Source organism: Wyeomyia smithii, chromosome 3, assembly GCF_029784165.1.
Source record: "Wyeomyia smithii strain HCP4-BCI-WySm-NY-G18 chromosome 3, ASM2978416v1, whole genome shotgun sequence".
Lineage (NCBI taxonomy): Eukaryota > Metazoa > Arthropoda > Insecta > Diptera > Culicidae > Wyeomyia > Wyeomyia smithii.
In genome coordinates this window covers 1,769,748-1,791,188 of record NC_073696.1, presented here as the reverse complement: position 1 = coordinate 1,791,188, position 21,441 = coordinate 1,769,748, and the positions used below count along the sequence as shown (strand labels likewise).

The 21,441-nt window shown below is 41.6% G+C and overlaps 1 protein-coding gene across 2 annotated transcripts in view; it reads right to left on the bottom strand.

Moving 5' to 3' along the window:
• LOC129732595 (ATP-binding cassette sub-family G member 1) overlaps nt 1–21,441 on the bottom strand; it is a 47,899-nt gene that overhangs the window by 8,707 nt on the left and 17,751 nt on the right. For both annotated transcript variants that reach the window (XM_055693588.1, XM_055693589.1), the window contains exons 3-5: nt 8,399–8,979; nt 8,215–8,337; nt 2,468–2,700 (exon numbers count right to left, since the gene is read on the bottom strand). In XM_055693588.1, the coding sequence (XP_055549563.1) occupies nt 2,468–2,700; nt 8,215–8,337; nt 8,399–8,979 (937 nt within the window). The remainder of the gene's footprint in view (nt 1–2,467; nt 2,701–8,214; nt 8,338–8,398; nt 8,980–21,441) is intronic.

The following is a 21,441-nucleotide window of genomic DNA, read 5'->3' as shown; positions in this document are numbered from 1 at the left end:
CTCTTTTCTCTGTTTTCTATTTTCTGTTCTCCGTTCCCAGTTTTCTGTTCTTTGTTCTCTGTTTCCTGTTCTCTATACTCTGTTCTCTGTTTTTGTTTTCTGATTTCTTTTTTTTTTCGCTTTCTTTTTGCTATTTTCTGTTTTTTGTTTCCTCTTTTGTTTTTCTTCTGATAATTTCATCGTGTATCTGAAATAATGTTATACGAAAAATACTTAAAGCAATTGTATTCTGAAGTATAATGAGAGAAACTCAACTTACAGTATTTTTTATTTTTTTTTTATAAGGAAATATATTTAATTTTACTCTGGTTTTGAGCAATCTTCTCTCCTAGGATATTTTATGTTTCGCAACATGTTATATCAGTGGGCATTCTAGACATTGCATTTTAAAGAAAATTAGTCAAGGAATTAAAAATCAATGGCAATTTGAGCGGAAGTGTTACCAGATATTTTTTGCATATTAAAAATTTACTTCCGTTTTCAAATGCTTACAATTTGTTTTCATAGGGTAACCGCTCCTATCTTCATCTCAGTACCTATATTCATCTCATCACGCCTTTTTGATCAATCTATCGTCAAATTTTACCATATTTTCAACGTAAAACTGTCAGCCACTTGAGAAAATCGAGAAGCAAATAGATTTACTTTAAAAAATTTGGAGAAATTTGACGGTAGATTAGACAAATGAGAGAAATAAGACGAATATAGGTGCACCAAGCTGTTGAGATGAATAATGGAAAAACTTATCACATAGAGGTGCAAATCTCAAATTACAGCATTTTCAGGAAATAAAGTCAAACTTACTCTGAATCAGTTATTATTTCTAATCCTATTTTACTAATATCTATTGTTTTTGGAATAGCTACCAGTTGCTGAGATTTTATTTTTATTTTGGAAATCTTAGGTTTATACTTTGCGAACAAAACTTTTTTTATTGATGAATCGTAGAAACATGTACTTAAGACTATGACAACTATTGACAACCCTGCCTCTGAAAAAAATAAAAAAGGTAGTAGGTTATTTTTTGAAAATCTAACTAAAAATACTGGGAAATCCAGGCGAAACTGAGAAATTTGAAGCTATTTTCTGGCAATACTCTACCTGGATAAAAAATAATTAAGAGGTGGGTGCCTTCATTGGAAAATGTTTGATTTTGATGTTTGAAATTTTTTTCTAGAGAGATGTCCATAAAAACCATTTTTGCAATGTTTATGTTATAATTTAAAAACTAAGAAAAAAATATGAATATTCAGCAACAGGTAGACACTTCCCGTCAAAGTTATATAATTTCTGAGTTCCATGGTCAATTCTTTCGAACTTAATTATTCGGATTGTCCGTAACTTCAAAAACTTCAGAGATGTTAACAAAATAGGAATAATAGGAACTTGTAGGCAAATCATGCTTATAATACCATTAAGTGATCGGAGGAGTCAGTCGATGGTTATCAAAGTAATAAAGTACTTTGCGCCGTTACTTCCACCGACCGGTGAGTTGTAGGAGGTGCCACCCTGTCACAAGGTTGTACCGCCCCGTAATCAATAATTTTCCGTTTGTTTTTTTTCATTCCAACGTCACAACGGGGAGTCTCCACCGTCCAGAATAAATTATCTCTGTTGTAGCCCTTGCTATCGCTTCCTGCAACAAACTGAAGCTGATCTACCATATCGCCACCAGCCGATCAATCGATCGGAATCATTTATCATAGCATGAGATTACATCAACTGACTCCGGTGTGGGGAAACCTGTTTTTAATGAAAGCTGACTAGAAAATTTTATATCTCGTGGAAATGCGAAATGCATACTAAAGCTAAATAACTAGGCACTGAACTCTGCACAAGTGATTGAAGTTTAAATTGAACCTAGAAACTGGTTAAGTACTAAGTCGGATAGTGGATGTAATTTCCGATGTCTCGCTAAACATTTCGAATAATACTTGTCGAGGAAACTGTCGAAAGTTCCAAGCTCAGCTTGTCTGACCTGTTTTACCAAGAAATCACCCTTTGAATTTACCCGCAGCATCTATATTTTCATAATGATCCCCTACCGTGTCCCCCAGGGAGTTGTCGTGCATCGTTATCACGTTATTAACGACTAACGTAACGATTGTCATTTAAAACAGACAACTAGTTAAGTGTTTAGAGCAACTTAGCAGTCTCAGTGATAACATCTACACATTAGGGTGGCAAGTAGCAGTTTTAACTCTACACTATTTAGGTGGGTTCAATTTACAGCCTCATTTATCGTAAACTCAGGCCAGTTCCAGTAACGTTGTAATTATTACCAGTTGCGAATCGAGGCGGAAAACCGTCCTCCCTCGGGCGCTAATTCAACCCAAGATTACAAATACGTAATTAGTGTGCCGAACACGTACACCTTCCCGCTGCGGTGATAGTCTGAGTCATGCCAAGTCCAAACCCGCGGAACTGTTGGTAAAATAAATCAGTAAATCTCAACAAACGAACTTACATAATTCCGCTTGAGTGTCAGAAGATTCCGGTAGAGCAGCAGCAAAAACTGCATCACCAGCGACGCCGGCTCGGTATTATCAATGATCTCCGGACAGAGCACGTTATCCGTGGCGGCCAAGTCTCCGAGATTTCCGGGTCCGCCCTCACCGGTGGTTTGTTCCTTCCGCTGGAGTAGTTCCTCTGTCTTACCGCTGGCAGCGACCGTGGAAAGGTCGTAACTAACCGATTTTACTGTAATTGAAGAAAATAAACAACAAAAGAATAACCTGCTTGATCTATAACGCCTCATGTTATCGCATCAATGATCGTACACTTCAGTACGTGTTGTTGCTTTCAGCATGAATTATTCACCAAGTCAGGCGTGAATCGAGTTTCTCCTCTGACACTGGCCAATGAGATCTTTAAATCGTTTACATTAGGGTTGTACTTTTTGCGTTTGATTGTCATTACGTTTCATCGTCTACAACAACGATGGCGAAAATGCGCGAATATTTCTCACCCAACCGACCAAACCAAATATTGAACAATGCATTCTCACACCCTGGTTTCCGTCCTACCAACTCAACCAACCCGCCACCAAGATGGGTCTAGTCGAACTTGAACTTGACTTTGACAATACTTCGTACCCCACGTTGAAGCCGGTAGCCTCAGTGGTGCGCATGCAGATCATTATTGTTTTTGTGGGTGGAGGTGGGGGTGTAAACTTACGCGCGCACGCTCGTGGCAAAGAGAGAGCAGTAAAACAAGAAGCTTGTCCGGCACCGAAGAACGGTACTGAAATTAAGCCAACAAAAGAGTCACCGCATTTCAGGAGCTCTCGCATCGCACCTCTCGCGTCTCGATTCGACGCCACAAAACCGGAAAGTCAGGACAGGCCCGCATATCAACATTCGGAAACCGGCGGTTGTTTGTTTTGTTGATTTATTTATGTTGAGGTTGTTTTATGGTGCGTTCGTGAGAGCGGTAGGGCTTGTCTTGTTCATTCAACCGTAATGGATTCTAAAAATAGCCGAATAGAATACCGCTAGCTCCACTAGCGGTATTCTAATTGGCTATTTTTCAGTCAGTCATCGCTGAATTGAATTTCAACTGAAAAAATTTGTTCAAAAAAAAAAAAATTTATTCAAGGTGCTACACTAAAACTTTGATATTAAAACAGTTGAGTCCGCTTAAATATTTCGCCATGTTTTCAGCGTTCAGAAGCAACTGACTCAAACTAGAAAAATCAACTCGTTTGCTACGTCACAGATTAAAAAATCACAAGAAGGTTGTATGCAAAGCCACGACCGCAAGGTTGAAGTAGAATACTTTTACAAGAAAGATAACCTGGCTGCTTGCGTGTCAGTCATTTTTTCTAGTAAATAAACGTTGACCGTTCATTGGCAGTATTGTAATTTCATTTTGTCTGATATTTTGAATGAAGTTCATTGGATATTTTTAAATTTTGTGCAAATGAGAAGTTGAAGTGCTGCCGAATTGTAATATGCACATTTAATGCGACATCATTAAACGGGAACGGAACAAAGGCTATGGTTATGCAGAACGCGAATTCCGCCGCGATGCGATTCGCCTTACCGTGGTGAAATGCATAGCTCTTTTTAAGGCGAAGTAGAGCTATACATTTCAACAGATTTCGTCTTGCCGAATCGCATCGCGCCGTTATTTGCGTTCTGCATGACCGTAGCCAAACACTAAGCGACGCAAACACGTAATAATAGTCAGAGTATGCATGTAGATGAAGATAATTAACTTTGGATTATAGCGCAAAACGAGAAAATATTAACTCTCCAAATAATCATTTGTGTTCTTCAAATTTCAGTTGTTCAATTTAATATCCGATGAAATGTTTGTTTATTATCTGATGAAACTCTTATATAGGCCAAATGATGCATTCCCAATTTACTAGGTCCATAACTCTGCCGACCGTGCTTGGGGAAGCGCGGTATAACGACCAATCAGAGGTCGAATTTTGTGTTTTGACAAGGCTTAAGAGTTTTCAATAGTACAATAGTTCGAATGATAAAATTACAATTTCATGCATTTGGTAGGAATCTTAGAAGATTTTCTAATCGATTGCTGCAAAAACGAAGGAAATCCATCGAAAACTAACCGATTTATTAGCATTTGAAATTTTTCTCACTTTTTTCAGTTTTAGATTTTCATTTTACATCCCTATGTAGCCGAACTTCCTGAGAGAAGTATTTTAATTCAAAATTAAATCTTCATTAATTCATTTGTTGTCCTTATAAGGACAATTGTTCAATTTATCATTGATAGTGAGGACTAAGGCGCACGGTCAACACAATGAGAAAGGTGTTTTCACATTGAAAACTAGACACGGCTTTACTGGAGTAAGTGTTGGCAAATGCATCTACCGCTAATACCACCGCTATTATACGAAAGCGCGTCGTTTCATGTGGGGAATATCAACAACGAAAAATGACCCGCGTCTAAGCATTACCCGAACAGTTTCGCCGTGCTGCTCCCATTTACCTTTACATCGGCCTCAGGGAAGTACCGGCTGCATCTGCATCTACCGCTGAGGCTGTCACTATACTGCTATTGGTACCAAAAGCTATTAACTCTTCGAAAAAGTGTGTTATTTGTTCTCAAAAGAACAATTGCTCAATTCAAAATCGGATTTACGCAATCGCATCTCTGTAATATTACTGACAATAATATTCTTCTGAACAAACTGATACAACTTTCTGCTGTAGGTTAATGTACAGCCATCAGTAGAGCTGTACATCAACCTACGGCCAAGCGAATCGGTTCGCGCCGCTTTTCGCGTCTACTATGGCAGAGGCCTCAGAGAAAGTTGCTGGCTGATGTATTCACTTCATGCAAGCCTGCTGCTGATGCTTCCCGCTACCACACTGAAACAGCATTGCATCAGCTGACCCTGCTACTATCGATGCTGATATACCCGCTGCAACAGCTACGCTATGCATAGCCATGCCACAGTTGTGGCCGCTATACGCTGGCCTAACTGCTGAGCAACTGCAACGCTATCCGTAGCCATGCCACAGTTGTGGCCGCCATTGATATCCGCTGTACCTGCATCTGCTGGCCCTGCTGCTATCGATGGTGAGATCAGCTGAAACTGCTACGCTTATTCGCAGCCATGCCACAGTTGTGGCCGCTATCCGCTATCGATGGTACCCACTGCTCGCTCCCGCTGCTGCTAAGGGAGGACTGCTGTCGTCGCTGTTCGGAACTACTATGAGCGGCTTCGACTAAAACAGGCTCTTATATAGGGATGAAAATAGGAATGAATTATTTTTCGTAGGTGGTGGAATGACATAACTTGAAAAATATGTGTGACTTCATTCCGGCTCAGAGCGATCATTTGATAAGCTCCACCTCTTTTTTCAGTTTCTAAAGTTTTTCCTCAGTTTCGTAGCACGGATGCTCAAAAATGATTTCTTGTCGAACCGGACCGATAGCACTCTCATTAAAGCAACAAAATAACATGTTTTGTGTCGTGTTGTGCAGCTTGGTTGAAGAAAATGTTCCCGTCCCCGTGTCGCATGTAAGCAGATTATTGCGTTCAGTAGACAGTAGATAGTGTATCCAGCGAATAAACACCAATGGTGCTCTCACACCCGCAACGGTTTTAACCCGTATCTTATTGCGGTTTGTAACATCAAGCGATTTCGTTTGCTCGCTGTTGCGTGTTGCATCATGTTGCAACTTGGCAGCTGGGAGACGACGAAATTTTGTTTATGCTGATTGATTGAATCGACTTCATATTAGCTCTGCATAGTCGAACTAACTGCTTTTGTGAATGCGTACTAACAGGGCAGTTTATTATTCAATGTCGGTTATGCTGATCGCAGCCTTTGCGCTGCCCCTACAGTGGGGGGTTTACTAAATAAAGTGAAAATTAGACAACTACAACAGAATTTGATTGCATCCCGCACAGAATGTCTGCTTGTGTTGATGCCAGAAAATTATTAACCTTCAATTATTTTTTTATTAGCCTTGAAAAAAGCATGTTGCGTATCAAAACGGTTGCTAATTACAACCTTTAAGCTGCCCTAACATTGAGGGAATTAAGATACACGGATAACATGCACTGTGGAAGCTTTTTCACATTCAGTAAATTAGACGGGTGCGACAAATTTAAATTGCTAGGATGCAACACAGAATGCTTGCTTGCGTTGACAAAAATTATTAACTTTCAATGACCTGTTTATTTGCCTTGAAAAAGGCATTTTGATTTCCAAAATTGGATTTCCTGATGACGATCTTCATGCTGCCCCAACACGGGGGGAATAATGGCAGTCTGGCGACACACGTTGAGAAAAACCGCGCTGCTCCTGAAACGTGGTGACCAACCACAGAGCTAGTGCTGCTGCTAAGGAAGGACGACTGCTGTTGTCGCTGTCTAGAACTATTATGAGCGGCTCTGGCTGAAACAGGCTCTTATATAGGCCAAATAGCATGTTTTCAATTGAAGGTATATGATCCTGTCGACCGTGCTTGGGAAGCAAGCATATAACGACCAATCAGAGGTCGAATTTTTCGTTTTGACAAGGCTTGACTATTTTCAATAGTACAATAGTGTGAATAATAAAATTACAATTATCTTCATTTGGGAAGAATCTTAGAAGATTTTCCAATCTATTGCTGCAAGAACGAAGGAAATCCATCGAATACTAACCGATTTATTAGCATTTGAAATTGGACATATTTTTCACTTTTTTCGGTTTTAGATTTTCATTTCACATCCCTATGTAGCCGAACTTCCTGAGAGAAGTATTCTACTTCAAAACCGTGTCGCGGAAATTCTAGTCATAAAGATAAATTAGTATTATTCAAATTTTTCAACTCTTGCAACATTAGAAATTCAAATATGTTAACTAGGTGTAGTTTCCTTACCACGGTACAAATTATAGAACGGATCGTTGAAACATATTTTGTACACTCGTTCGCCTTCAGAACAAAAAACGTTTAAATTAAGCAATCTTTTACAGAAAGAGCAAAGTCCGGTTAGCTACAACAAAACCACCCTTCAATACCATTACTCCGTTTCAGTTCCTGTTTCGCGAACAAAGGGTATTTTTTTCAAAATTCTCATTTTGTCCACCTCGCACTCTCGTCGCGAAACCCAACCGACAAGTAATATTTTTATTCGTTTTATTTTCGAGTTTTGATACGTGCAACCGTTCGATATAATGGATGCGTGAAGGACGTTTCTTGATTCGTATTCCGACAGCGCCACACCGAAGCGGCAGTCACAGTACGCTTTATGAGAGGGAAGGTTCAACGTTTGCACCGAAGGACTTCAGCGCCACCAGCAGCCCATTAGCTAGCAATTTATTAGCTTCAGGTGGAAAACTGAGTCTTCGGTGGTGCGGTGGTTCTGCCAGCCCTTCGTTGCCTAATTGGGAGCAGTTGAGTGCACCCTCAGTTTCTTTACCGATCATCATGCGATATTAGCGAGGAACGTTACCAGTTCTGACGGTTTTAGCAAACGTCGGCAGCGGTTCGAGTTACGCAATATCTATGTATGTGCGGTTGAATGCACCGCGGCTGCACTAACAGGTTGAACTTGATTATGTTAATCTTTGGCATACCGTGAGAAACTTGTTATTCCATTTAGTAACACCAACGCGCAAGAAAAAGCCAACCAACCGAAGGTAACGATTATATTAGTAGCTATTGATTACTGCATCTCAATGCTGCGCGAGTTAATTGCGCAATCTAACACTACCAGACGATTTCGCAAGAACTACTCACCATTATTGTCGAAGACGGGATCCAGCTTTATGCATTCACTGCTCATTTCGTAGTATTTTTTTAACGCAGCTTTGATCACTTTTCCCACGTCAGCGCCGTACTCTCCAATCGCGATCTCCATCACTGTAATAAAAAAAGAGACTATTCGTTAGAAATCCAACCCCCAAAAAAGCTGATTACTCACTGAAATCCGCTGGATTATGATAGCTGGGGCAGTTGTAACCTAGGCCGGATAAAAATGGCAACATCTCCCGTACCGGTCCCTGGTAAAAGCAGTGTCCCTGCGTCACCGTGTAGAGCTTATCGAACATCTCCAGCAGCAGCGCACTCGGTGTGTGAATGGTACAAACTATCGTCCGTCCGTCCTGGGCCAACCGCTTCAGCAGGGAAACACACTGCGTACAGGACGAACTGTCCAATCCGGTGGTCGGTTCGTCAAGAAACAAAATCGGTGGATTGCTGATCATTTCCAGCGCGATCGCCAACCGTTTCTTCTGTCCACCCGATAGACCGGCCGTCGGTGTGTTGCCCTTCTGCTCCAGTCCCAGCATGAAGAGGATCTTCTGAATTAGCTTTTGCTTCTCCTCGTAGCTGATGCTGAAGCCCAGCTTCAGGTGGGTGGCACAACTCATCGCCTCGTTCACCGTGAGCCACGGACGCAGGGCGTCGTTCTGTTGGATGTAGCAGGAAAGCTTTCGGAAGCTTTCCGAGTTGTGCGATCGGTTTTTGCCGTTCACCTGCACCAGACCGCTGACGCCGGATGAGCTGAAATGATATAACCGTGCGGAAAAGGTCAAAGATTTGTTGGTTCGAAACACAACCGTTTCACCCAGAGACAAGAAAGAAAAAAGGTTCTTAAGAGGTGAGAAACTAAACAACAAGTAAATATAGGCAAAAATAATTATATGGACTGCAGGCTGTGAGAATGAGAGTGATACGACTGCTGAGGCGTTAACAATGTTATGGAAATAGACAACAAAGAAAACAGATGTGATAGCGAGGAGGGTGAAGATGGTTTTGATGCGAAATTCACCATAACGGTGAGCGCTTTGTCGGTTCTCTAAATAAAAGGATTCCCAAGCTATGGATGTGCACAAAAAATCAGTCCGAGATTGGAGAATAACGCATAAAATAAACACCTTTTACTTAACGCTGCTGTTAAAGCAAACGACCGACAACAACAAGCTTCCACTAAGGTCTTTTTTATGCAGGGGATGCGTTCGCAATTTGTATGGAATTGCTTAAAGCCGTCCTAATATGTTTTAACCTTGTCTGACTATGATAGTGATCAATCTAAAGACCAAAATGCAATGGTTTATGTTTTAAGTATATACACCAAAAATTGTGATTTTCTTTCGAAAACGGGTATGTAATTACTCTTGGCCTGAAACAGAAAACGTGATTGGAATGAGGTTGGTATCTTGTACAGTTTTTGAGTAATGGAAAAAAGCAATTCGCGTAGCAAAAGACCTTAATTTACTGCAGTAGAAGAAAGTTTTTCTTGGGGATCGAAGCAATCTGCGACCGCGTAAAAAAGCTTTCGCGTGCAAATAGAAGAGAACAATAAACTTTTGTTTATTTTTGTTGATTTGTCCAATGTATCTGCGAACTACAGTGTTTTAACAATTAAGTGATTCAACACCCTGCAAATGGTCTTATTTAGGGGATTTACCGATTTTCCTGTATCACAAGTGCAAAGAACACTACCGAAACGGAAGAAACAATCACGGTAAACATGCAGAACACGCTAAATAAGAAGATCGATCGTCTGCTTCTTCCTCACATCATTGACGAAATCATTAATTCGGCTCTAGGGGAGTGATTGTCGCAAAGAAATTCAGTTCACCGCGTGTAAAATTAGTGAATTTTATAGCGAAACTTAGATTTCAATGCGATGCCTTTTCGACTCGCTGAGTTGTCTTTCTTTTGTCCTAGATTGAAGATATCATTTCATCCACAAATAATATAATAAGTTAAAATAAAAACAATCAATAATTAATAACTTAGCTTCCGGTCTTTAGATGTTTAGAGAAAACGTTGTTTTTTTCTTTATCGTTAAAGCATATTCTCTAAAACGAGGAGGATTTTTATAATCTGATCCCTTTTCTACAATACAGAACGATTGGTTCACTGTCAAACATGATGGATTCCCGCGTTCGTTCTCTCTCTCGCCCTGCAGAGTTAAACCATGTTCTACAATGTTGTAGCCCCGTCCATTTTGTGTAACTTTGTAGAAGAATGTTTTCTTCTATCGTTCAAAATAACCGATATAGAGCTATTTTATTAAATCACATAAAAAAAATACGATTGCGGCCCTAGAGCTCAAACTAGGAAAAAATGAAAGTTTATAGCAATTTAATCATTCTTGTGAGTTGTGTTACCCCTAGCAATTTCAGTTACGCGACAAAATCTCCCACCCACTCCAGCGCAAACGTGAATCGAGCGCCTTCTTTCACTGTTGAATCGATGGACAACGAAACGACGACGAAACAATTTTTGCCGTTATGAAATTTAAGCACGAAAACAACAATGTTTAGTTTAAAAAGGAACAATTTTTTTTTCTATCTTTTTTGTTTCGTGTTTTTTTTTTTTTTGATGAAATTATATAAAAAAACACTTATAGATCAAGTTGAAGAGATAGTAAAAAAAATTTCTCCTACAAAGTTAAGCAAAATTGACGGGGCTACATGATTGCAGAATATCGTTAAACTCTATCTGAAAAGTTAAGAAAGCGACATGCTGAATTTCATCGAAAATATGGGTCACGCTAATTTGTGATTCCAGGAAAATGTGTACTCCATCATATGTAACAACTTTGTAGAAGAAAGTTTTTCTCTAGAATATTACTATCGAGCTCTAAATCCAAATATTTCCCTAAGCTCGTTCTCTAGAAAGCTGTCGAATAATTAACTTTGCGTCTCCACCGATTTAACAGTGAAAGGAGACGCACGGTTAACGTTCGTTTGGAGTGGGTGGAAGCTTTCGTCGTGTAACTGAAATGGCTAGGGGCACCAACATTCACAGGCATAGTTAAATAGCTATATTTTTTCATTTTTCCCAGTTCGAGCTCTAGAGCAAAACCTGTGTTGAGCTAATCCATTAGTTTGGAAATACACTAAGGTCGCTTTTTACGCGGTTATTTTTTACGCGGTTATTTTTTACGCGGGTTTTTTTTACGCGGATTTCGGAATTTACGCGGTTTGTTTTTACGCGGATTCCGGAATTTACGCGGTATTTTTTTTTTGCGCGGATTTCGGTTTCTCTTCACTCGGGTTGCAGAATTAACGCAGGTTTTTTTTACGCGGATTCCAGAATTTACTCGGTTTTTTTTACGCGTTTTTTTAACGCGGCACTTATCCCCCGCGTAAAAAGCGACTTCAGTGTACACAATAAAAGGTGAATTACTAAATTACGGTGGTCTACTGCTAGACTACCACCACCCGCATATCATTTCGAAAGTGACCGAAAATCCTGGGATTTATCATGCGAATCGCCTGTGAGTTTAGAAACCTGTGCATTCTGTCCTGTAATCATCTGTTGTTGCTTGGCAATAGGATGGAGCTGCTTCCATACAAAGGAAGATACCGTTTACTGAGAGCATGAGCATGAGCATGATTGACCGCCCGCGGTTGCTACTCCGTTATTGCCAGATCAGCTGTAATTACACAGAGAACCAACAGATGATGCTTGGGAGCAACATGCATCCTCAATGTGTAAAAACTGGTGACCTTAATCTTTGTATTAGGCAATACCAGCGCCGGCCGCATCCGAATGCAGGTCAAAGAAGGAATTTGTATAGGAAAATGTTGACGTGATACTCGCTTATTGGAAGCCGAGAACACCTCTGTACTTCCACGAGAAATCACTGGGATGTTGGAGAAAGGGTAAGGTACACAGCAGGGTTCGTTTTGGTAAACGATGCGCTGGTTTCGAGTGTCGGGTTCTTTAGAACAAGTATCGCGCGAACAAGTTCATTATATCCGCCACGATATTCATAATGCGATTCGAACTTATTCAGTTTGACAATGTAACACCGCAACAATAAATCGTACGCGAGAATACTAGACCTTTGATCAAATTGGTACAACTTCAAATGATATGGTATCTCCTCGTAAGGTGATCCTTTTTTCCTCTTAACACCGAAATCAAGGGCGCGTTGTTGATTTATCTTTAGATAATTCGACCTCATGAATGTATCGAGGCGGAGTCTAGGGGTTCGTTCAACCGGACATTTCTACCTAACAAATCGACCAACGACGTTTCTCGTATACACTTTGTCTGCCCTAAAAAAACGATACGATCCCGCGAAAAACACACCTGAAAAACAGAATATAACAATGATGCGCGCTTATTACGAAAACGAACCATGAGTATATTTCTTGCCAAACGGTCCGCGATGTAGCCTTTGCTACTCGTAGCCATCAGCTAATTGTCAATCCTGAGTACTTTCGAAGTAACGACTGCACGTCGGCCGACGCGATTCTTTAGAGGGCATACATTGTGTTTTCGTTAATCGCGATATTTATCGACCGGACGAAATCTTCGGTTCGAAATCACTATATTCTAAAAACGTTCATATAAGTAAAATGCTCCCGAGCCGGAAACGCAGTTTACATCGAAGCACTATGCACGACCGCTCTATTCCCTCCTACCGACGCAGACACTCGGGGACACGACTTTTCACGCCGATTCTATCTTAGTTGTCGATGCGAATGTTGCCTATTAAATAAAAAAAATTGGCAAAGTTTCATGCATGCAAAGCCTTAATAATTTAAAAATGCAAATTTCCATATTGACCAATATATGGTCTTAAGTTTGTTAACAAAATGCCGACCTAGTCATGTTTGGAACATTGTATACAAAACATAAACAGCCCAAAAGCTAGAAAAATCGGAAAAGTGAAGCATAAGATTTCATGTATTATCATTGCACCATACTCCCAGCTTCCATTAACCACACCATTGCTCTCGAGGTGAGAACATGTTTGCTAATAAACCCCTACTTGAAGCCTGACCGTGCAAAACCGTGGTAGATGACGGATTCAAAGTATACTATGCGTCATATTGGCTCATTACTAAGTTGAGCTACCCATTACCTTATAATGGGTGTGATACTGTTGGAAAGATAGAAAAATGGCAAAGCTTGGTGCATCTAAAACATTAAGTGCAAACATCAGGTGTAGATGTACATACTAATCAAAAGTCTTGAAATTATTGACAGGACCAAACCAATCATGATTATTTCAGGCTGACTAAATAATCCTCGAAAGTCAAACTCGACTCCATTGAATTTTCTATTACCTGTCATGCGAGAGTCAGTGCGTTTAAAAATTCATGGCACACGACACATCAGTAAATACAACTTAATTAATCTATTCTACCATAAATTCTAATAAACAACACTATTACACAAAACCACACGAAAAAAGTCTCCAGAAAAACATCTTAATTGCACTCTGTTTTCTATTTGGACAATCGAAACTGTAACAGTTAAACATTCATAACGGCCACAATCAAAACGGCACGCTACGTCGTTCCTCAAACTGGCAACTACGTGGTATCCGGTGGATCATCACATGATGTAAACCATATTCGAACGCGGACCAATTAGGAAAAAAAATAAAAAAAAACCCTATTCGCAGCCGAAAAGCTACCACACCTCGTGCACCCAACAGATCACACATTCACGCTTCTGCCAAAGTCCAAAGCCCGCTAAAAGCCACTACACACATAGCCTTACATTCATGAAATGTTTGATACAAAAAACATATACTCATCTGTTTTAGTTTGGTTATGCCTATGCCAGCGAAACAAACGCCGACTAGCACAGCGCAACGCTATTCTCTCCGCTCTCCAGGAAGTGCCGTTCTCTTCGTTCACACCACCATATGCACTCCATTATCGCACGTTAATAATGAACCGCTTGTTAGCGCGACGCACGAAGTAGGCACTCACACTCACGCAACCTAACTGGCCTAACAATTTTCAATTTGATTTCGTGGATAAATTATAACTTCCACGCATAGAACACAGTGTTTCTCACAAAACCTCCACTTTCCTCACTTAAACAAAGCATCACAGATCACAACTGTACACTTTTTAGCAAGTTTGGCCCCTCATTTCACTTATAAATCAATAACTTCAACGGATTGCTTTCGGGGCACGTATTATCGGTTAGTCGTGTTGCCAGCTCCTCCATACAAAGAAAGATACCGTTTACTGAGTATAGAAACTTGAATTAACTTTTGAAGTAGAATACTTCTCTCAGGATGTTCGGCTACTTAGGAATGTGAAATGAAAATCTAAAACCGAAAAAAGTGAAAAATATGTCCAATTTCAAATGCTAATAAATCGGTTAGTATTCGATGGATTTCCCTTGTTCTTGCAGCAATAGATTGGAAAATCTTCTAAGATTCTTTCCAAAATAAGATAATTGTAATTTTATTATTCACACTATTGCACTATTGAAAATAGTCAAGCCTTGTCAAAACGAAAAATTCGACCTCTGATTGGTCGTTATATGCTTGCTTCCCAAGCACGGTCGACAGGATCATATACCTTGCAACTGAAAACATGCTATTTGGCCTATATAAGAGCCTGTTTCAGCCGGAGCCGCTCATCAGTCATTCTCTGTCGAACCGTCGTGCGGTGCAGACGCTCTTTGTGCTCGTAAAGTTTTCTTATATTCGGTCTTTATTCTCGTGTTCGTTGCGGAGTATCCCGCGTTGGCTGGCATTGAGAGGTCGGCTCTCTCTCATTCCGAGGAGGAAATGCAGTTTGAACAAGTGGAACAGTCTATTTCCACACAACCATCTAAAAAGCAGAAGGTGATGGGTCGCCTAAAACAGGGATCGGATGCATCCACATCCACAGAAGACAAATCCAAACGTGCTCGCAAGCAGCTTGGTTCAAAGAATTCCAACGAAACGCTGCTACAAAGCAACCCGTTCTCTGTTCTTTCCGTTAATGAACAAACCGACTCAGCTCCGGTTCAAATTCGGGAGAAGGTGCCTCCGCTGTTTGTAAAAACAACTGAAATCGGCATGCTGTGAGATGAGCTCGCCCGAATGCAGATCTACCCTCTGTTTAAGCTCTGTAGTACGGGCATCAAAATTATGTGCTCGTCACTCTTGGATTACGGCAAAGTCAAACAGGAGTTAACTGCTGGTGAATTCCAATTCTATACACATGACATCCCCAGTAGCAAACCCCTGAAAGTGATCATTCGAGGTCTCAATTGCCTGCTGGAAACCGAGCTCAGGAAGGAACTGGAACGCCTACACCTTCAGCCTCAGCGAATTTTCACCATTGTGAGAAAGGACCAAACTGGTGAATACCGTGACCAGCTGTACCTGGTGCATTTTGCAAAGTGTTCCACTACTCTGGCTGCACTTCGTCAAATTCGTGCCCTCTTCAGTCTCGTCGTTGAGTGGGAACCATATCGTCCACGTCATCGTGATGTCACCCAGTGTATGAATTGTCTTGGATTTGGACATGGGACCATAAATTGCAACATGAACGCCCGCTGCGACAAATGTGCCGGCAATCACGTCACCACCGTTTGCGAATCGGACACGGTAGTTAAATGTGCAAACTGTGGGCAGCAACATCAGGGTAGCGATCGGAGTTGCCCAAAGAGAGCTGAGTTCATCAAGATCCGGAAGGATGCTGCCAAAAAGAAGCAAACTGGTAGGAAGAGGGCTCCTGCTTTTAATGAAGAAAATTTTCCGCGACTGCGCCATGTGGTTCCAAATCTTACACCGCTCCCGCTGAATAACAAACCACCGTCTGGTACATCGTCGGTACATGACCGATTGAGAGCTGCTGCTGAATCTATTCCGCCCCCCTTGTCATCACAACCTCCTCCCGGATTGACAGGAGCCTGGGCCATTCCACCAAACCACCGTGCAGATGAATCTAACCTTTACTCACCAGAGGTTATCCAGGAGTTCTCAATGAACCTTTTCCAACGCCTAATGACTTGTAGGTGCAAACAGAACCTGATCCACGCTGCCATCTCGGTGGTGTCTGAATTCCTCGGCAAATATGGGCCATAAACCTAACCTAAACTTCTTAAATTGGAACGCTCGATCCATCAAGAGCAAAATCTACGAGCTTGGTGAGTTCTTCAAAACTATCAACATCGATATCTGCTTCCTGACAGAAACCCATCTGAAGCCTGATGTTTCGAGCTTCTTCCCGAACCATCGCCTACTTCGTCTAGACCGCACTAACTCTTCAGGTGGAGGAGTGGCTATTGCCTTACGGAATGGCATCCAGTTCAATCTGCTTCCTTCCCTCCAGCTCAAACTTATCGAAGCAATCGGCATCGAAATCAACACCAACAGTGGCCCTCTTACTTGCATCACGGTATACTGTCCGAGGCAAACCCGCGTGCGAGATGGCTCTGACGTAACTCTCAAGTACGACATCATAAAGCTGACGAGGAGACACGGCAACTACCTCATCGCCGGTGACATCAATGCCAAACACGAAGTGTGGGGCAACACGCGCCGCAATCGGAACGGAATCGTCCTGAATGACGACTTTCAACATGGTCACTACAACATCCTGGCTCCTACAAGTTCCACATACTTCAGCAAAGGCAGTTTCTCGACTCTTGACATCTTTATCACCAATGTATTCAACAACATCGGGCTTCCAACCGTACTCGAGGAACTGAGCTCCGACCATTATCCGGTGCTGTTAAGTATCGGTTCTGGAGTCGAGGTTCACCAGCAAAATCGTCGGGACTACCACCATGTCTACTGGCCGGCATTCGGACGGAGTGTCGATCTACATGTCAACTTTAATCGGCCGATCGAGACTACCGAAGACATTGGTGGGGCTGTCGAAGAGATCCAAGCTGCCGTTCATTTGGCCCAGGAAGAAAACATCAGACATATTCCGGTTAACCGTAAGTCTTTAGATTTTGATCCCACCACTAACAAATTGGTCAGGCTTAGAAATATCTTTCGGAGGCAATACCAAAGAACTGGTCAACGAGATAAGAAAATTTCGTCTGATAATCTCACTAAAATATTTAGAGCTAGAGTTGATGAGTTGCGTAACCGTAACTTCTCCAAATTAGTCAGCGGTCTAGACAATTACTCCAAACCCTTCTGGAAACTTACCAAAGTGCTTAAAAACAAACCCAAACCAATACCTCCTCTCTCCTCTGATGGTAGACAACTTTTAACACCATCTGAAAAGTCAAATGCCCTTGGAAATCACTTCCTAAGCTCTCAACAATTAGGCAATAGGGTTATAAGTCCTCTCGAAGACATCGTGTCTAACACCCTACACACAGTTCAACAGTCCGCAATCATCTTTCCGGAAGAGCAGAGAGTGACGGCGAACGAGGTCAAAAACACAATCAAACAAACTAAAAACATGAAGGCGCCTGGCTTTGATGCAATATTCAACATCGAGCTAAAGCATTTAAGCGACTCACTGTACCAACATTTTGCATCCATCTTCAACAGATGCTTTGAACTTGGATACTTTCCACGTTGTTGGAAAATAGCAAAAGTAATTCCCATACCAAAGCCCGGTAAAGATCCGACTTCGCCCAAAAGCTATCGCCCTATAAGCCTCCTCTCTGCTCTATCCAAGCTATTCGAAAAGCTCATACAACTCCGGCTGCTGGATTTTGCTGATTCCCACAACATATTCCTTAACGAACAGTTTGGATTCCGCAAGGGCCACTCCACCGTTCACCAACTTGTGCGTGTTGCAGACATCGTCAGGCGGTATAAAGCCGTCGCTTAAACATCTGCCATGGCATTGCTGGACGTCGAAAAGGCGTTCGACAATGTCTGGCATGATGGCCTGGTCTGTAAGCTGCAGAGATTCAATTTTCCAATCTTCCTGGTGAAAATTATACAGGACTATCTATCGGCCAGAACATTCCAGGTCAGCCTCAACAACATCAGCTCTGACACTTTTGCTATTGGTGCCGGGGTTCCCCAAGGAAGTATCCTTGGCCCTATCCTATTCAATATCTTCACATCAGACATCCCTGATCTACCTGGTGGAGGTAAACTATCACTTTTTGCCGATGATACCGCACTCATTTACAAGGGTCGCGCGATCAGGGCTCTAGTAAGAAAACTTCAACAAGGCCTGGATGCCCTGGCCGAATACTTCAACAGTTGGAGAATTTGTATCAATGCGGCTAAGACCCATGCTATCATTTTCCCCCACTCCAAATCTACACGACTAGTTCCGGCTGATGATGTCAAGGTTCGTTTAGGAGGCTCTACTATCGACTGGTCTAAAGAAGTGGCCTATTTAGGACTTACCTTAGACAGTAAACTTATCTTTAGATCCCAAGTAGACAAAACTTCAACAAAATGCAACCTGCTAATTAAACAACTGTACCCTCTTATCAACCGAAAATCAAAATTGAATATTAAGAATAAGCTTGCTATCTTTAAACAAATTTTTAGACCTATAATTGAATACGGTCTCCCAGTTTGGGAAACCTGCGCTCAAACACACAAAACCAAACTACAGAGAATACAAAACAGGATCCTCAAACTTATTTTGAATCTCCCTCGTTGGACTACCTCTGACATTGTGCACGAAACAGCCGAAGTAGATATTCTTGATATTAGGTTTCAGAAGGTTGTTCAGGCTTTCCGCCAGAGAACATCTCAATCCCAACATGCAATAATCCGCAACCTAGTTTCCCAGTGATCCTCATCCAACTTCCAATAAATAAAATTGCTTATAACCAACCTCGAGTAAACCGCGAGTAAACGGCTCAACTCAAAACTAACACTACCATCAGAGCCTCCTCAGAATGTAAATATGTAAATATTGTAAATAGGTTTAGTTAGGTTAAGTTTGTTCTCAAAACATACCAGTGGCAAAGTTCACATAAATCTAAATATATAACTAAATGTAAACAACAAAGAAATGATACACATAAACTAAAGATGCACAGCAGTTCGCTAAATCACTTGAAATGTAAAACAAATGTATATAAACGTAAATAACTGAAATAAAAATAATTTTATTCGAAAAAAAAATTCGGAGCCGCTCATAATAGTTCTAGACAGCGACAGCAGCAGTCGTCCTTCCTTAGCAGCAGCACTAGCCCTGTGGTTGGTCACCACGTCTCAGGAGCAGCGCGGTTTTTCTCAGCGTGTGTCGCCAGACAGCCATTATTTCCCCCGTGTTGGGGCAGCATGAAGATTGCCATCAGGAAATCCAATTTCGGAAATCAAAATGCTTTTTTCAAGGCAAATAAACAAGTCGTTGAAAGTTAATAATTTTTGTCATCGCAAGCAAGCATTCTGTGTTGCATCCTAGCAATTTAAATCTGTCGCACCCGTCTAATCTACTCAATGTGAAATAGCTTCCACAGTGCATGTTGTCCGTGTATCTTAATTCCCCCAATGTTAGGGCAGCTCAAAGGTTGTAATTAGCAACCGATTTTGAACCGCAAAATGCTTTTTTTCAAGGCAAATAGAAAAATAATTGAAGGTTAATAATTTTCTGGCATCAACACAAGCAGACATTCTGTGCGGGATGCAATCAAATTCTATTGTAGTTGTCAATTTTTTACTTGATTTAGTTAACCCCTCACTGTTGGGGCAGCGCAGAGGCTGTGATCAGCATAACCGATTTTGAATAACAAACTGCCCTGTTAGAACGCATTCACAAAAGCAGTTAGTTCGACTATGCAGAGTTAATATGAAGTCGATTCAATCATTCAGCATGAACAGAATTTTGTCGTCACCCAGCTGCCAAGTTGCAACATGATGCAATACGCAACAGCGAGCAAACGTAATCGCTTGATGTTACAAGCCGCAATACGGTTAGGGATAAATCGTTGCGTGTGTGAGAGCACCATCGGTGTTTATTCGCTGGATACAAAAATCAAATGCGAATTGTGGTATAATTCGTCTGAAGAACATTACAAAACGGTACAACTGAACAGAAATGCGTGGCCTATTTCGTAGCACCCTTCGACTATAAAAGAGTGTTTCTGAGAAAACTAGCTACATGCATTAGTCGGAAGGTGAGCTGGATGGACCGTCCACAACGTTGACAGAAGATATCAGCACTCAGCAGTAACAGAGGATAGCAGCGGGTTGCACCTGTGGCTGCCTTCAAATTAAACAAATCACTTGCCCTGTGGTTGGTCACCACGTCTCAGGCCTCTACCAGGCTGACTTTTGCACGATAGCGGCGGTATTAGCGGTTGATGCATTTGCCAACGCTTACTCCAGTAAAGCCGTGTCTAATTTTCAATATGAAAAACACCTTTCTATTGTGTTGGCCGTGCGCATAAGGCCTCTGCCAGGCTCAACGCGAAAAGCGGCGCGAACCGATTCGCCCGGCCGTAGGTTAATGTACAGCGTAAGTAGAGCTGTGTAAAAGTATTCTACTTCAACCTTGCGGTCGTGGCTTTGCACACAACCCTCCTGTGATTTTTTTTTACAAAAACGAATCTAGAATTTCTCAACCAATTTGTGCGGTGCTTAATAGTCTATCCATGCGCCAGCAGCTAGGAGTAAAGGTTATGGAAACTATGACTATGTAATCGAGCCGGTAGTACTTGAAAACGATTTTTGCCTCTCGATTTTTAAATACAAATAAACCAGCTTATGTTCGATAGCCAACGAAATTTACAACAGGAGCTCAACGGCAGAAGTTGCGAGCAACGAAACGAATCCCCCACTAGCCGACGGGAACCTTTGGGTGCCAGACACGCCCCTCCCAATTCACTTCTCCCGTAGCCCGTCTCAAGGATCCGGAGCGACGGATAAACCCACTAACACTTTACGGAGACAAGATGCGCGGATTAAATTTTGAAAAAAAAAAGCCAAAAGTCATTTTTTCTAGATGGCTTACTACTCATGAGAGGGAGGAGATGTACCGGCCTCCTTCTCAGAATAGCTAAAAACTTTGCATTCCGAACGTCTGTGAGCGTTCAAACATTCGATGCAATTCTCCATTGCATAGTCTGGAGCGGTATCGGTTTACGATTTTGCCCCATAAATGCGTTTCACGCACTCAGCTTTTAGTTCCAATATCCAATATTCCAATATTTTGTCTACATTCCTGCACGGTATTTGACTCACTCCTTATTCCCCATGAGATGCAACAACAGCGAAGGCATTACCAAGTCGAAATGAAGCACAGCCCAGGTACTCCTTCTGAGATTTGACCCTCTGTTTATTCGACCCTAACTACGTAGTTAGTGTACAGGACA